The sequence below is a fragment of the Protopterus annectens genome, chromosome 8.part1 (genome assembly GCF_019279795.1).
Source record: "Protopterus annectens isolate FY-2018-M chromosome 8.part1, PAN1.0, whole genome shotgun sequence".
Lineage (NCBI taxonomy): Eukaryota > Metazoa > Chordata > Ceratodontiformes > Protopteridae > Protopterus > Protopterus annectens.
This window is the reverse complement of record NC_056742.1, coordinates 375,569,485-375,585,108: the sequence shown is the minus strand read 5'-3', so window position 1 is coordinate 375,585,108 and position 15,624 is coordinate 375,569,485. Positions and strand designations below refer to the sequence as shown.

General features: G+C 40.4%; 1 protein-coding gene across 4 annotated transcripts in view; it reads left to right on the top strand.

Annotated features, from left to right (window-relative positions):
- Positions 1-15,624, top strand: part of PHKB (phosphorylase kinase regulatory subunit beta) — a 3,137,540-nt gene that overhangs the window by 2,973,765 nt on the left and 148,151 nt on the right. For all 4 annotated transcript variants that reach the window (XM_044081953.1, XM_044081952.1, XM_044081950.1 and 1 more), the window contains one exon: positions 6,122-6,256. In XM_044081953.1, the coding sequence (XP_043937888.1) occupies positions 6,122-6,256 (135 nt within the window). The remainder of the gene's footprint in view (positions 1-6,121; positions 6,257-15,624) is intronic.

Here is a 15,624-nt window from a genome sequence, read left to right as displayed (position 1 = left end):
CGTTGTGTCCTTATAGTAGGGCATGCCCATGGAAATATTCCCAAGTTACTCATCCAGTTTAGAGCTTCTGATTACATAGTTCTCTAGAAACCATTCCCCCCCTTTGTTTGGATGTGTAAGTACCATGTATCATTATATATGTCTGTGGCTGGCAGGTCATGGGTCAGGACCACCACAAGCAGTACCTTGTTTATTTGGAACTAGACTACAGTCTGAATACCCATCACTACTGGTAACGCTTTAATTCTGCATCACCCTTGTTTTGAAAAGGCAAGCGTCTGGTCTTTATTAATACCCAATGTTTAGCAACATTAGAGGGGCTCAACACAAGAGTAGGCTGGAGGGCTCATCCAAGCATCCTAGATCGGATTCTGAAGGGAAGAAAATAAGAAACCCAGCCCCTGGTCCAAGAGCCCCTAAGCCTGTCACCACTTTCAACCCCACTGTTCCCACAGTAGGCATCAGTGATGCGAGGGTCAGTTTATTATTGTTTGCTCTTATGTTTGGTTGGGGTTATGGTTGAGAGAGAGAATTTTCCTCCTTCAAAAACAAGCTCTAGTAGAGAGAACCCAGGATTTAACTACTGCCTACCCTTTCTCATTTGGGCTAGTTAATGCAGTATGTAAGGATTGGTCCTAAAGTCACGAGAACATTTTTATTTGTTTTTATGTAATTATTTGTGAACCGGACAAGTGAATTGGTCTCAAGACCAGTACCACCCAACACCCTGGCCAAAGCTATAGGCAGCATATATGTAATAGTTATACATGCAAATATTAAAGCAACATATACAAAGTAGATAAATAACTTGTCTATACAATGTAATATACACATACAACAATCTACTTTGTCAGAATTTGGACATGACAGTACAAACTAGTGTAGCTATCACAGTTATAAGATGTCATAGTACATACATGACTGAGAAACTGGTTCATGACAAATTATGACAGGCTTGACATTTCAACTGTAAAGATAAGTAAACTGTCCTGTATAGCATTTAATTCCACCTCATACAGTTGCATAATAAGCAATTAATGCTGTAACAGCATTTGTAAATGTCAGAGAGATGTCCTTCTAGTTTTACCATACATTTTGTCATGTCTGATTTATGTTGGTGAAGGCAGTGTCCTGATATTAGGTTAAAGGGTTGTCTTTTAAGTGTCCTTGTTGAGTAGATGTCGGAGGATAATACTGGGGGGGGCACTACTTTAATGGCAAGGTAAAGACATTGCTTTAAGTGTATTAACTTAAAAGGTGGAGATATTAGTAGGCTGCCTCGGGCTGTTAGTCGGAGCCCACCTGGCTTTCTGCATGGAGAAGCAGTGGTGCTCCCTACTCTCTAACAGAGTGAAATACAATTGTAGATTTCATTGAGTGGTTTGCACTACTGGAGTGTTGTGAGAGGAATTATGTTGCACAATACTGAATTTGTGCAGTGCTTTGTGAGGAATTATGTTCCACCTGAGAAAGGACATATTCCAACCCACATATGAGAACATTAACCTTATTCGAGCTTCCACAGTTGGGGCATTAGCTAGCTTGTAACGTTCCTTCAGTTGTCATAGTACTTTAGTAACTACCATAGCTGTATGGTACTTAAATGATAGTTTGTCATCCAGTCAGTGGTCCAGATATTTAAAGTTGTAGCCTTGTTTGATAGGGACCCCTCCTTGCACACTCAATACATTCCCTAATTAGCACATGGCTAGTTCCAAATAGCATCATTACAGGTTTGCTTGTGTTTTGTCTAAGTTTATTTTTACTTAAGTATTCAACCAGATTGTGTAACCTAACCTGCTCTAAATGCTGTGCTACAGTAAAAGGTTGTGTGGTGCTCTTTCAAGTAAAATCATTGATGTATAATGTTAGATGGAGTGTGGAAATCCCACTTATAACGTCATTAATAAAGAAAAGCATGTGCGACCCAAGCCATTTCCATGGTGTACTTTATTTCCCACATAACTACTTTAAATGAGCAGGGTTTTAGGTATTTCTTTATCCATTTACATACAAAAACCAGCCCCTAGCGACTCAACTTAGCTAAAAGTAGGGAATGGTTAACTGTCTGAAAACCTCTTTTGAAATCAATGAAAACAACAGCAGTTAACACGTGAACATCCTTCTGAATCCATTAGCAGTTAACATGCTCTTTTCCATAGTGATTTAGATCCTATGTGTTGTGCTATATTTGGCAGTGAGGGTGCTGAACATCCTTCTGAATCCATTAGCAGTTAACATGCTCTTTTCCATAGTGATTTAGATCCTATGTGTTGTGCTATATTTGGCAGTGAGGGTGCTGAACATCCTTCTGAATCCATTAGCAGTTAACACGCTCTTTTCCATAGTGATTTAGATCCTATGTGTTGTGCTATATTTGGCAGTGAGGGTGCTGAACATCCTTCTGAATCCATTAGCAGTTAACACGCTCTTTTCCATAGTCTGAATCCATGCTAGGCATTGGTTATAAACCAGTATTCCTTGACGTAATGTTATAGCTGATCATTTTCTACTCATTCAGTGAATCTGGCCAACGTCTTTCTGCTGGAAACTTGCCTAAAGTCATGAACGGCAGATAAATAAAATATCTTTGGCAAGGAAATAAGTGTTTTACATAAGGAGTCATGTTTCCAAATTTAAGAAATAACAGTGTTTCAGATAAGGGGTCATGTTCCCAAAGGAAAGAAATAATAGTGTTTAAGATAAGGGTTCACGTTCCCAAAGGAAAGGAATAACAGTGTTTCATATAAGGGATCATCTTCCCAAAGAGAGGAAATAAAAGTGTTTCAGATAAGAGGTCACTAACAGTGTTTCCCATAAGGTAATACTATACCCTAAGAGAGGGAAATGTTTTTATATGGGTTATCTATACGCAGGGCTCCCAGTTTTACAAAATTAGGGTACGGTTCATAATTCAGCTGCTAATACTTATCCTGCAGTCCCTCAAGGAGCCTTATTATTGTTTTGTTTGTGATCATTTTAAAGTAGAATGCTGGCTGCTTCCTGTCCAACGCAGAGAAAGAGGGGCTGTTTTAGAGATCATTCTCAACTGCTGAGTCTGGATAGAACCAGACGGGCCATTATATTGACTGTATCCATTATGGTTAGCTGAGACAACTGCATCTGAAATTTTAGTGTGCGACTGTTCTACCAGTTTTCCATAATTAGAAATCAATACAGGTGCAGAATTAGAGGCTCATGAAATTCCAGATTGGCCCATGCATGCAGGCTCTCTGATAAATTTCTAAAATTTATTTATTCATTAATATGTCTTTGTTGAAATGGAAAGTCCTACTGGGCAGAGGCCTGGGGAGAAAAGTTCCATCACTCACATGTTTATATTAGCAAGTGAAATTCAGATAGTAGTTTAGTGATTCCCTTTATCTACTTATTTCTGAGGTAAGGGGCTTTGGGTGTCTTGGTGGCCAGCCTGCAGTCTCTCTTCAGTCTAAGAAACTATCCATGATAAATCGGGTCTTACAAGCGTTTCCACACACCCCAGGTCCTATCCTTCCCCTTTTGTTTGGCTCTTTAGAGAAATATATTCCAAGGGCACGTCTCCTTTTAATGTACTTGTTCTAAATGGAAAAATATCCTCTTCAATCATTGTACATGTATCAGTAAATATATTTGTGACAGTAGTTGCATCCTTCTGGGCCTGACTTGCTTTCCAGTTAATGTTGCTCATCTCTTTAAACAGAACATTCACCTACCCTGTTCTCTTAAGTGTCCAGTATAAGGTAATGATGGTGGTCACTCAGTTTGGATGCATTCTGTGTGTATCATACCTAGTGGTAATGTATGTATTAATGGCATCTAACAGGGAATTATACCTGCAACTGTATTTAGAGTTGTGAATTCCTCTGTCAATTGTGACAAGTTCAGATGGGCAGCAGTTTTCTTTGGCTTCTCCTTGCTACAGTCTAACCCATTAAGGTTAAAGTCTTTTAACTATATGAATCTGTGCTACAGCAAAACGTTTTGTGGTTCTATTTCGAGTAAGATCATTGGTACATAATAGTTGAAGTCCAGTATTTCCTTGAAGGGAGTTAGAGCATGAGGAAATTCCAGAACCCTTTTTTGATATTGGGTGTAGTGTTACTGCTTAGGATAATGTGGTACCCCATGTGGTAACTTCCTTTGTAATCCAACAGTTAAACTTTGTAGAGACTGACGTCACATGAAAGCTGCTGAATTTTTAGTAACCCCATGAAGATTTTGCAGTTTCTAAGCTAAATTAGATTTTCAGATTTACAGCATTACTTTACAACTGACATGCATTTTAGAACATAACGAATAAGCTGCGTTTTGTTTCAGATGTTGTAGAACTGTACCGTTCTTCACACAGAATTGTGAACAGAACAGCAGTGATTGCAGATGGATGAAGTATTTCCTGTCCATTGAATTGTAACAACTCAGACATAAGAAAAACTTGTAAGGTGGTATAGGGGCAAAGCCCACTGCATGGATAGTGGATCAATGAAGCATCCTGCAGGAAATGGCCATCACAAAGTTGTTTTCATTGCTGTTCAGATGTTTGGGTTTGGAGCTGTGTTAATCGCAGTTTAATTTTGTGATCAACTATACCATATCCCAAGTTTTTGATGCCATTTTGTTCACAACAGCTCTTTATTTCTGCAGGACTTTTGATCAGTTCTTTTCAAGCAGCTTTTTGCTTCTACATAGCTTTTTTCAGTTTTTTCTTGCACTACTGTTACATATTGCAGTTAATAACATTGTAAAAGCATACTATTAGCAGTTTCCTTTGCATTCCTGTGTAAATTGTTATACTAATACATACCTAAATTGTGCTTCTTAAGTAGTGAGTTATAAAGTAAATTACACAAACTGGCCCAAAGGACATAAACATAAGTAGTACTTATCTGTTTTGGCTGTCTTTCTCTCTCTCTCTCTCTGTTTCACTGACATGCATGCATGCATTCTTAGCTTATGTGATATAAAAGCCATTATTCAAGAAAAGCAGTAATTTCTTTCATTTATGGATTCACAGAGTCTGATACCTGCAAACTCACTGTGTAAAGTACATTTTTTTCTTTGTTTTAGTTAGTGAGGTGGAAATTTTAGTTATTGCCTTCCTGCACTGAGGGTTCATAAAAGGCACTGATTTTACAGTAAAAGCTTTAATACAAAAAGACAGGTTTTAAGACAAATATAGTAAATAGTTCATGTAGGGCGGCCACAGTGGTGCAGTGGTTAGCGTTGTCGCCTCACAGCAAGATGTTCTCTGGTTCGATCCTTGGCTGGGGTGCCTTCTGTGCAGAGTCTGCATGCCCTCCCTGTGGTCGCGTGGGTTTCATCCGGGTGCTCCGGTTTCCTCCCACATCATAAAGACATTCTGTAGGTGGATTGGACACTCTAAATTGGCCCTGGGTATGAGTGTGTGCATGTGTGTGTGCTTTCTGTGGAAGGTTGGGCGCCGGGCTGGCAACTCGACAGTAAAACTCTACTGGCATTCATGAGCGGACAGGTGATCCGCTGTGGTGACCCCTAACTGGGAAAAGCCGAAAGAAGAAGAAGATAGTAAATAGTTCATGTAACAGGCTTTACTTTTCAGTACCATAGCTTGAAAGGTCATTTAATTATAAGTGGTATTTTTGTTGCTGTGATGGGAGATGCATAATTCTTTCTGTGTGGTATTTGTTACATAACATGGTTTTAATGGAGAAGTGTTTAGTGGTGTATGAGGCGTGATCTGCAGCAGGCGTACTTTATAGAGTTCTTATAAATGTGGAAGATTTCATTTTCTACAGTGGGTTTGCATTTTCATACTCTGCAGTGGTTTGCACAATGCATATGCACACTTATATTTCATTTTGTGCCCAGTAACCCACAACAACAAAAACAACACTATGGCATTAATTCTAGTTGCACTGTATATCTCTTTGTGAAGTACTTTGACAGGGACATAAAGCAGATCAGGAGGTCATTGTGTGGATGCGTGGTGTAACAAAATAACAGTATTTGGAAAGGCCAGCAAAGGAGACAGAACCTGGTGTTTGCTATTAATCTGCAGCTCAGCACAGAATGCAGGATTCACATTGTCATAAAGTTAACAGCTTTGCCCAGGAGCTTTCCATTAACAGTGTGGATTGTGTTTTAGGTGGATACTGCATGCCATGAAACATGAACTGAAGATCCATGCAGGGGACATGCCGTCCCGAGACTTGTACCAGATGTCACCCTCCGAAGTTAAACAGCTTCTCCTGGATGTGCTTCAACCACAACAGCAAGGAAGGTAACAGCTGCCAGCTGCTTTACAATCTGCCAGCTGTCATAATTTTAGTATCTTGTTATTTAAAGCCATAATCTTGTTCTTTGAGTAATCCCTACACACTTACAAAATACAGGACTTCTGCTTTAAATGCTTGTAAACCAATGCTCAGTTTTTGTACAGAATGAGCAAGGTCATATTTACTTTTTCTGTATTCCATGTACATTTAATTAGGTTTGCATATTAAATAAAGCAGCTTTTTTCTGTGTAGAAACTATGCCTAAGTCTGCTTTCCTGGCACCTCTCAGAGACATAGCCTTTATACTGGGAAAGAATGTCAACAGAATTTCAAAGAGCTGATCATTGCAGAAATACTGACATGTCAGCAAATAAGGCATTCAGGATGAAGTGTAATTAAATTAAAAGTGAAGGAAAACTATAACTTTAAAAATGCTTATAAAAAAGTGAAAATAAAATCAACAGCTGGCACAAGTCAAGAGCAAAACAATGTCACATTTGTAGTTTAGTATAGTACCCATAACATCTTACAGTTCTTTGGTCATAGTTGTAAGGGCACTCTGCTTCTGCTGTGTAACAAACCTAACCGGACTGTTACTTATCTGCCATCAGCTGTCCACTACCAGTACTTATCCTGAACTATTAATTAGTGCCACTTTATGTCCACAGGGCAAACTTTTCTTTTAGATATTTACTTATTTATTTTTATTTGATAGTTGAGATAGAGCATCCATGTGAACCTTTTAGACTAAGCCTGTGAGCACTGTCTGGTTAAGTGACTTGCAAATGTAAATAGAGGCTGAGGAACTCAAAGCCTGGACCACAAGAAACAGCTCAGTAACAGCTTGTATAGTCAGTCCTCTCCTAACTGCCAGACATTCTGTGTACTGAGTGCCATTATAGCCGCTGGCTGTCAGGCTATTGTGCAGTTATTTAAGGGGAATATGGTTATGCAGTCTGTGCCTATACAGTGGTACAAGGTCAGCTTTACTACCATTCTGTTGGCCATTAGTACTCCTTTCATACCTGCTGTTTGTTTTTGTCTGACTTGTGCATGGGATTTTGTGATGGAATGACAGAGTAGACCACATTTTCACCTGGATATGAATCTCACAATTCCAAATCATGGAGCTGTGAAACCATGTATACAAACTTTTCTATGGAAGATGTAGAAGAGAGCTGCTTTGTAGGTAGCTACCTAAGCTCACCTCTGAGCCTCTCTACCTTAGAAGTACTGTTGCTATGTCCATTTGTGCATTAGGTCTCAGAATTCCACATTTGAAATTTTGGGAGTTCAGCATATATTTTGATCCCCCTCTCCCTTGTATAAGCATCAGTATCTGCTGGGTGGCTCCAGTGTCCTTACTGTTTCCCTCTTATAGGTTCATAGGTGTGTACTAGGCTAATGGCTCTGGAGCCTTTACAAGCCTAGCCCATAGGATTACCCTGGCATCGTGCCACCCGACCTTACCTCCTAGTGCCTCTGTCGAGTAGAGCCGCTGGAGTGATCCCCAGGGTGAATTTTCTATTTCCCATCCACTCAGCAAGATTTCTCTTGAAGAGGGCCAGTGAGGTGCTCTTTTTGACATGTATGGGAAGTCTGTTCCATAGCATGAGCAGTCTCTGGGTTATGAACCTGTCCCTCCAGCATGTTCTGCTGATTGTGGTAATGAGGTTGAGGTCTCTGGAGTGTGTGGTGCAGAGGGATTGGCATTTCTTTAGATGTAGAATTTCTAACAGAGCTGGGTCAGATATGGTGGTAGCTTTACCAAAGAACTTTGGAGACCCTGCATGATTTATACAAATTTTGATTCTAAATCACGATTACATAGTGTTTATATCTATATTAGCTAAGACAATGGCAAAAATGCAAAGCTGATTGATATGGATCAGTGCAGTTTTGTGGAAGGGAGACAAACATTTGATAACATTAGTAGAACATTGATAATTCTGAGGAAATAGGAATATAAAAATAATGTCTATTGGTGTTAATTAGTTTGGATGCAGAGAAAGCATTTGGTAAGCTTTGAGGTGAATTCCTGAGTAGGACAATGTTAGCATTTGCATTTCAAAATAGTACAACAAAGTTAAGGAGAATATATGGTGGATAAAGTAAAGGTGGGAGGAGTCCTTTCTGGTAAGATGAGTTTGAGTACAGGGAGAAGGCATGGATGTCCTCTTTTCCTTCTTGTATTTGTTATATTCATTGAGCCTCTAGCCAAAAATAAAAGGAGTTCACATATTCAAGAATGTAATTGGTGTGGTAGTCAAGAAAAAAATAGCTTTGTTTGTGGAATATCCTGTACTAGGAAAATCCTGAATGTGGCATTAGGGAGCTGTGGGATAGTTTGACAGTTTCACTTATTTTCAGAATATAAAGTAAATGTAGGTAAAATGCAGACTATAACAGTAAATTATGTGCCTGCGCATGAAATAATTCAACAGTACTCAAATTTATAGGGTCATGAAAAGATAAAGTATTTAGGCATATGGATTAAAAATAATTATGTTGAGACAGCAAATATATGTGGGAAGAGACTATGGGGAAGATTATTAAAAAATAAGAGATTGGAAGTTAGTGGCTGTGAGCCTGGACAGTAAGATACAGGCAGTGGAAGAGTTTTATTTCCTTTCGTCCTGTACTTAGCCCATACATACTTTTATGAGCTAGAGGAAAAGTAGTCAATGGCAGGAAAGAGTCAAACTGATTTATTTGGCAAGGGAAGTGAGCAAGTGAGATACATTGATTGTTCCTGTAGAGCATGGTAAGGTGTTTAGGAGCACTTGATTTAAAGGAATACTTTAAAGGTAGCATTTGAGGCTTATATGAATATACAGACGGATCCATCCATCCATCCTCAACCCCTTTTCCCATTTTGCACATGGGATCAGAGTGTCACTTCAGCAGTGGCAGTCATTTCGAGCCAAGGTTTACACCACCAGGTGGCTAGTCCTGCCATGGATGCAGAGGGATGTGAAGGGAAAAATACTGTGAAACATGGTGAAAGTATGAGAATTGCAGAGAGATGAGGTTTTTCGAAGCAAGCCCTTGAGGGGAATAAGTTAATAGCTGTATAAGCAGTGTCAGTAGCACAACAGATAGCACACTTCTTTTTTGCAGAAGGCTGTGGGTTCTATTCCCACACCAGCTGGATGGATTGCTGACGTAGTACAGCATAAAGAGGTTTCTGCACTCCTGAGTTGGTCGTCTTTTGGGTAATATGGTAAACTGAGGCCCCATCAGCTTGAGTTGGTCGTAACTGAGGTGGATGTAAAAGAGTAGGGGTTCTTAAAAAAAAAGAGTAGGGAGTCCTTTTGTAGTAAAGTGTGGTTTAGCTTGTTAGCTCGATAGTAGAGCATTTGATTGCAGATCGAGAGGTCCATGGCTGCAGGGAATAGAAATAATTATAAAGAATATTATATTCTTAAGTTGGAAGACAGTGTTATAGAGACTAAACCAGTGGAAGTGGAGAAAGTAGATTTTGGCATTAAGAGTGCATACAACTAAAGGTACAGAAAACAGGCAAGCAATAGCAGGAAGTAACTGGAGGAAGTTAACAACAGAACCATACTACTGGGAGGGAAACGTGTAGAGCAGGAGGAAGCCAGGCAGGTGTATGAGATGGAGATTAGAGACTGCCTTTCGTATCAGGAACTGCTGGTGCAATATGAACAAAGACTGGGGTATTGGGTGAAAGACCAACTCTTGTAGGGTTTCCGGTGGAACCAAGAAGACAAGTTGCTATTAAGAAAGGGATAATAAGTTAAACATATAAAATAGTTCATGATAATTATAAAAAAAACAATCAGAGGAAATTAGAAAAGATTGTGAGGGAAGATTATGGTGACATAGTACAAAAGAATAATAGGAGGAAATTTGCAAGGCCTCTAGCTATGCTGCAAAGTCCTGGAGATTCATGTTTTTTACATGGAAATGTTTACAAAGGTATTTCAAAAGATTTTCCTTCAGTAGGAGAGCAGATGCTAGGGAAGGGAATGGAAGGGAATGAAAGAAGTAGTTTAGGAACACTTTTGGAAGTAGGGAATTTGTGGAGTTGGAGTTTAAGGACACCCTCTGGTATTGCCTAACACAATTGTTTGAGGAACATATTACTTAAACTTAAGATATGATGCTTTTAGTTGGTGTCTATGTTTAGAATTGCTGAGATATAGCAAGACCTTATTAAGTTTACTGTGACTAACACCCAAGAAAGCAGTTACACAAAAGCATAAGTCAAAGATTAAACCAACTGCAAATGAAGTATTAAAAACTGTAAAGGAAATAAAATGCATTGAGATTGTATCATTAAAATATGGAGGAAATAAGTGTCATAATGATAAATAGTGCATTTGAGAAAAGTATATAATATAATACTGAAGTAAATACTTAAAATAAGTAGGTTGGTAGGAAATTAAAAATATATGAGTATGTTGTAATGACATGAATAAAGAATCATGTTTTGATGGATACTGAATACATAATGCATATATACAGTGTTAAAAATGTTATTTTTTCTTTTTTCATTCTTAATGTATATGAACTCATGTAAAAAATCAGAAGTGTGATGAGTCAAAGAATCGATGTAATTTAGACATTCAGAAAACATGATTTTGTGAATTGGTGCATAATTCTTTGGAAAGTCAAGAACCAAGAACTCTTGGTTATTTTTAAAACTTCATAGGTGAGAGAACATGTATAGTTTAACCAGTAGGCTTGATGTTCTTCATCTCACATTGCTGCAGTCCTGACACTTGGGTAGTCCGCTGTCCCAGTCGTAGTCTGACGGCAGGACGCCAGGGTACAAATGCGCATGACCAACTTCATTTCCTCAGTCTTTTTTGCCGCATGGTCCAATGCAGAAGCAGTTTTGCAAGTGCAGGTTGGCGTCGGAGTTTCAGACCGAATCCAGTTTGTTGTGGCACCTCTGGGGAATATTTTGGTTTTTCTTGCCTCAGTATTTTACCAGATGTCAGAAAAAGTGAATAATTGTATTTCTTGTGGGAAACAGATACCTCATAGGGATTTACCATACCTTGTGTATACCTTGCTTAGGGCCTGAGCTAGATTTAACAAACGACTATAAAGAGAAGATTAGATTGTGCCAGGTTAGTGTTTGGGAAGTGTAATTATAAAATGCCGCCGGATGCTCAGGCCAAAAGCGCAAGGACAAAACACCTAAGCCTAGGTTGAAGAACCGTCCCGGACGTCGGTTCTTTAGAGGGCTCAGTGGAGCCAGAGGTTCAGCCAGAAATTTCTTTGGAATCACAGGGAGAGGCTTTATTACTGCAAGATGTGACCTCTCAGGAGGTAGGCCAGGCGGAAGGGGCTTCTCAGGTAGCTGTTCTTCCTTCCCTTCCTAAGGTGGTTAGGCCCTCCCCTGCTGTTTCCAAGGCTTCTCCCAGGGGCAGGCCAGGTTTTGTTTCAGGTGTTACTCCTAGTACTTCAGGGTCTGTACCTAAGAAGCATATGCTTAAGATGGCAGAAGATTTGATTACTATGATTAGAGGTTCTATGCCCCCTCCTGATAAGAGGCCTAGGGTGGAACCTGAGCTTGGGAGTTTTGAGCAGTGTTCGGATGCTTCTGAGTCTTCTGAAGACTTGCAGGAGTATTCCCCTTACTCTGATTCTGATGTGGATGATTCTACTCCTTCTGCTTCTCCTCCTGAGGATTTTTCATTTTCAGAGACTCTTCATTCCATGAGGGAGCATTTTAAATGGGAAGGTCAGGATTTCTCTGATTCCAGGAAAAGGCTTAGGAATTTTGTTTCTTTCCCAGCATAGGCCTTTAGCTATACCTCCTGTTCTAGATGTGGTGGAGGATGTTTTTGCAGAGGCTTCTCTGAACCCTGATTCTTTGCCTCCTGCTCCAGTTAAACCGGATAGATATTATGGGTGCCTGAAGCTCATAAGTATCTTTTTAAGAGTCCTAGGGCAGACCCAGAAACTGTTTCACAGGGGCCTAAAGGTGTTAAGGCTTCTGTTGTTAAAAATCCTGTTCCTCCAGATAAAGAGGCAAGGGCTTTGGATAGATGGGGAAAGAAAGTGTATACTTCTTCCACTTTGGCCATGAGAGCTTTGAATTGCCAGTTTCACATGTTGAAATACCAAAATTATCTCCTTTCACAATTAAAGTCTAAGGTAGATGCTTTGGCGGAAGGTATTGAGTGTAAAGAGTTGCAGGATTTAGTTCATGTTTCTGAACAGGTGGGTAAGCATTCTTTGCAATGTGGTTTTGATGCTGTGCAGGCCTCTTCGAGGGTGGCTGCCACTGGTTCGGTTCTTCGCAGGCACGCCTGGCTGAGGGATCAGAATTTAGCTGAGCATGTGAAGACAAGGATTTTAGATGCTCCTTTACAATCTGATGTGTTGTTTGGTTCGCCTGTGGAAGCAATTCTAAAGAAAATGGAAGACAAGGCTAAGTCTATGCAGACTGTTAAAGATTTTTTGCAGGTTCAGCCGTTTAGTAGAAATTGGCCTACCAAGGGGTGGACATATCCTGCTTATGATTCCCAGTCTAGGGGTAGGTCTAGACGTGGTAGGGGCAGAGCTCAAGGTTCTTTTAGGCCTAGAACAGGAGTTCACCTGCTCAGTCTTCTGGTGAGGGCAGGGGTCAGTCCTTTCGTAAACAGACCCAATGACCTGCCTTTTCAGCTGCCAGAATCTTCTCGTTTGGCAGCACCTTTGGGAGGAAGGTTGGCACTTTTCAAAGGAAACTGGAGTTTAATTACCCAAGACAGATGGGTATTGGATATCATTCACCACGGTTACAGGTTTTATTTCCATACCTTGCCTCCTTTCAAAGGCATGCCAGACATTCCTCCTCAGCAAAGGAAAGAGGCTCACAAGCATATTTCTCTGTTACTCCAAATAGGGGCAATTCAGCCGGTTCCTGTGCCAGAAAGGGGCCTAGGATTTTATTCTCGCCTGTTCCTAGTACCAAAAAAGGGGAACACGTGGAGACCAATTTTGGATTTGTCTATCCTCAACACTTATCTGGACATTCCCAAGTTCAAAATGTTGACGTTACAACAGCTTTTACCTCTGCTGGGCAAAGATCACTGGATGGTAACCTTGGATCTCAAGGAAGCTTACCTTCATGTTCCTATCAGGCTAATTTGCAGGAAGTATCTGCTGAGCTGGAAATTCTCATCAGTTCTCTGCATTGCCCTTTGGCTTATCTAAGAGTATTCACAAAAGTTCTGGCTCCAGTAATAGCTCAGGCTAAAAGGAATACAAATCTATCCCTATTTGGACGACTGCCTGATTCTAGCTCAAGAAAGGACGCACTTCTTCACCATTTGGAATATGTGTTGGGAGTGCTAACATGCCTAGGCTATTCTGTGAACGAAATAAAGTCCAGTCTAGTACCCTCTCAAGACATGTGCTTTCTGGGTGTGAGACTGAATACAGCATCCCAGATGGCCTTTTTCAAACAAAAGAATCTTTCTCTTTACTTCCAACAACTATCTCATGAGTCCGGGCTGACTGCAAGGACAGTCCTACAAGCCTTAGGGTTCATGGCATCTTATTCTGGTGCTTCCCAATGCCAAACTGCATATGAGGAAGCTACAATGGTATCTCATAAATGTATGTCCACAGCACTGCCAAGATTTGGACACTATCATTCAAATAATACCTTGCATTCAAAAGGCATTTTCGTGGTGGGCTCAGGAATGTCACCTAAACAAGGGATCTCTGTGACCCGCCAGAGGCGAGTCAGATTTTAACGACTGATGCCTCAGACACAGCTTGGCGCGCTCATCTGAATGGAAAGTGGATACAAGACAAGTGGCCTGCCAGACTGCAGCATCTACATATCAACATGAAGGAGATGTTAGCAGTCCAGTTTGCTTTGTTGGCTTTCAAGGATTTACTTCTTCCAGGACAGGTGTTGATTCTAACAGACAACACAACTGCCATGTGGTACATCAACAAACAAGGGGAACACATTCTTATCCTCTATGCAGGCAAGCAATGATTTTGTGGGTTTGCAACTGAATCTTCACAAGGTTTCTGCCAGGAGCACAGAACTCCTTAGCAGATGTGTTAAGCAGGCAAATCATGGATCCCACGAGTGGAAACTGGATCTTCATGTATTTCAAAATTGACAGTGTCATGGGGAACTCCAGACATAGATCTGTTCGCTTCTCCACTAAACCACCAGCTGCCAAAGTTTTGCAATTAAAAGGTTTCATCACACAGCCTGGAAAGTGGATGCTCTTTCCTTCAGTTGGAAAAATCTTCATGTGTATGCCTTTCCACCTCTGCCTCTCCTCCCAAAGGTACTCTAAAGGTCAGACAAGACAAGCCAAGGATGATTTTAATAGCTCCAGATTGGCCTCGCAGCACTGGTACCCATTGCTGAGGAGTCTGGTAAGGAAGCCTCCATGGCCCTTACCCTTGATTCCACACCTATTGTCTCAGAAGGACGGGCATCTACTCAATGTCAAGCTTCACTCTTCATCTAACAGCCTGGCATATTCTGTTTTGAACCATAGCAGGTCTCAGCTTCCTCAACAAGTTTTAAATGTGATTATGGAAGCCAGAAGACCTAGTACAAAAAATGGAAGAGATTTTTATTTTGGAGTGCAGCAAAGGATTTGGATGTTTCTGAGCCAAATTTGAGTATGGCTCTTCAATATCTTACTGAGTTATTGGACAAAGGTTTGTCTTTCTCTTCCATTAAGATTCATGCTGCAGCAATTTCAGCTCACTATGATTGTGGCCCACCATTGTTTTCTCATCCTTTGTTCAAGCAATTTCTTAGAGGGGAATATAAGACCCCCATGTGAGCTCCTACTCCTGCTTGGGACCTCAATTTTGTGTTGGAGAAACTCACTCTACAACCTTTTGAGCCTGCAGCTACTGCTGAATTGAAATATTTGTCATGGAAGACTGCTTTTTTGTTAGCCATTACCTCTGCAAGAAGGGTGTCTGAATTGCAGGCCCTTATGGCAGTTGAGCCTTTCCTGATTTTTCATAAGGATAGGGTATCTTTACGTACTAATCCTTCCTTTATGCCTAAAGTGGTTTCTAGTGTGGCTTTAAACCAAACTATTCATTTGCCTACCTTTTATGCAAGTCCCCAAAATAAGGGGGAAAAGATTTTGCACACTTTAGATGTACACAGGCAATTACGTTATTATTTAAGCAGGACTAAGGATTTTAGGCAGTCTCAGCAGTTGTTTGTTTCATTTGCTTTGAGTTCTCTGGGTAAGCCTGTGTCAAAACAAACTATTTCTAAGTGGATTGGGTTTTGCATTACTTTCTGTTACTCCCATCATGGCAAAGAGATTCCAGCTGGGATTAGGCCTCATTCCACTAGGGCTACTGCCACTTCAACAGCATTTTTAAGGGGGGTGGCAACTAAGGA